General features: G+C 39.5%; 1 protein-coding gene across 1 annotated transcript; it reads left to right on the plus strand.

Moving 5' to 3' along the window:
* The first annotated feature begins 576 nt into the window (after window positions 1-576).
* LOC105522492 (kita-kyushu lung cancer antigen 1 homolog) lies at window positions 577-1,687 on the plus strand. Its single transcript, XM_011957018.1, has 2 exons — window positions 577-646; window positions 1,413-1,687. Exons 1-2 carry the CDS (start codon window positions 577-579, stop codon window positions 1,685-1,687), a joined length of 345 nt encoding a protein of 114 aa, XP_011812408.1.
* Window positions 1,688-2,031: the final 344 nt, after the last annotated feature.

Here is a 2,031-nt window from a genome sequence, read left to right on the forward strand (position 1 = left end):
TAAATTCTAAGATAGCAATGTGAGTGTGGAGTAGGTAGTTTCTGGCAAAGATAATTTGTGGGTAGCTACTTTTTACAATGCGTTTCTATCTTGTTTTTGAAGTGAATAAAGGAATGGTTGCAGCTAAGACATAGATATACATATATATATTTTTTAAAGTAGGAGCAATCTTAAAATACTCTATTTAACCAATCCGTTTGGAGGCTATACTTCTACCACGTTTCGGCTTCCCAGAAATCCCACACTTCCTCACTGTCTTTCACTCTCCTCTGTAAGGACCTGACGCTAACCAGGTGGACGGTTACTAAGTGCCGCCTGGTTTCCTGCAGGGCCGGTTTTTACGTCATCTTATTGTGGCGCAGAACCTCCGCGTGCGTGCCCAACTGTGAGTTCTCGCGTCCTCAGCAGTATATAAAGCGGGACAACACAGAGCATCCCAGTTGCACCAGGCAGTGCAAGACACATAGTATCCTGGCCTGAAGTTTCCCAAATCAGGCTGACTAGGGGGCCTACTGCTTTCCAACTACCAGTTGAGGAGGTCCGCCCCGAGAAGGGAGAAGAGGCCAAAGAGGTACCATGAACATCTGTTTACTCCTAGCGAGCAGCATTCTGTGTGCCTTGATGATTGTCTGCTGGAAATATCGTTTTCGGGTAACGGTGAATATGAGGGAGATTTGAATTAGATGAAGCTAGATAAGTATGTGGACTGGGGAGTGTGTATATGTAAGAGAGTAAAATACAGTAAAATGAGAGGTAAGGGAAGATCATCTCATTCCTCTTTTTCGCTCAAAGGAGCCTCAGACTTTTATCCCCTCACTTCCGCAATTCCTGTATTCTGACCAGTGATTCGACAGCTGTGGTCTCTTCTAAAAAGCCCCAAGTCCCTAAGTAATGTGGTCAGCTTTTCACTCACTGGAGAGGAAAGTGCAGTTGTCAGTGCCCATTCCCCACCACCATCTCCCACTTTAAGAATCTTACCTTCTCTCTTTCTTCTCTTGCATCTTCTCCCCGACGTGTCTGTTCGCTGAGCTCGCCATCTTTATTTTAAGGGTGCTTTCCGGGCATTCACAAATAATTCGAGTGTAAATGTGGATTTTCTGGTGTTAAAGTCCCAAGTGAAGTGCTTTTAGATGAGAGTCAAAGACAGGGTTCATGTATTTACCTACTAGGCTGCTCAGGAAATGTAAGGAAAGGATATGGAACCTCGGCACTAACGGCTACTTTCATAAATTTTTTTTCTTAGTCTGGTTTTGGAAGACTGTATGTTTGAGTTAATGTAGTAATTCAATACATTTTTAATCTCTACATATTAGGGGAAATCAGTTTATTTTGGTAACCAAGATTAAACAAGTTGTTTTTTGGTAGTTTGGAAATTGCTTAATTCGATAAACTACATATGTATAATTCCCTTCCTTTACAAAGAAACACTGGTGAAATGTCATCAATTTCTACTGCGTTTGCACTACTAAGACGCTCTTCTACTGGGTTAATTAACAGCAATACAGACAACAATCTTTTATTCAACAACCTCTCTCGGGATATTTTAAATAATTTCCCACACTCGATAGACATGCAGAAGCGACTATTGGTAAACCTCAAGATGGTGGAATACAAAATGGCTGAACTGGAATATATTCTAGTTAACCACGATTTGAGACGTGCATCAGGTCACCGGAAATCCACCTAAAAGGGTACAGGATGTAATGCCAGTGGTGCAAATCATTAAAGACACTTTGAGTAGATTCATTTGATTGTGTGTTTATACTAAATGAATTATTTTTTAAGAGGGAGGGGATGCCAAGTCAGATAAAAAAAAAAAATCCAGATACTTATCGAGTTTCTTACTTTTACTTTAGATAATTGATTACATGTTGCTAAAATATATTTACTGGGGAAGGAACGTAAGCACAATAGAAAAAGAAAAACCGTTCAAAAGTTTATTTTTTAAACATAAATAAGCTACATTAAACAATATAGTTGAGACATAGTGATTTTTATTTCAATCAACTGTGAAAAACAGTTTTCACTAAT

The sequence above is a fragment of the Colobus angolensis genome, unplaced genomic scaffold (genome assembly GCF_000951035.1).
Source record: "Colobus angolensis palliatus isolate OR3802 unplaced genomic scaffold, Cang.pa_1.0 Scaffold430, whole genome shotgun sequence".
NCBI classification, from domain to species: Eukaryota; Metazoa; Chordata; class Mammalia; order Primates; family Cercopithecidae; genus Colobus; species Colobus angolensis.

Excerpts from the sequence above, each read along its gene's own strand:
- LOC105522492 (XM_011957018.1), top strand. The coding sequence starts at position 577 with ATGAACATCTGTTTACTCCTAGCGAGCAGCATTCTGTGTGCCTTGATG. Across the intron at positions 647-1,412 it reads TGTCTGCTGGAAATATCGTT|CTTTACAAAGAAACACTGGT; the intron begins TTCGGGTAACGG and ends ATAATTCCCTTC.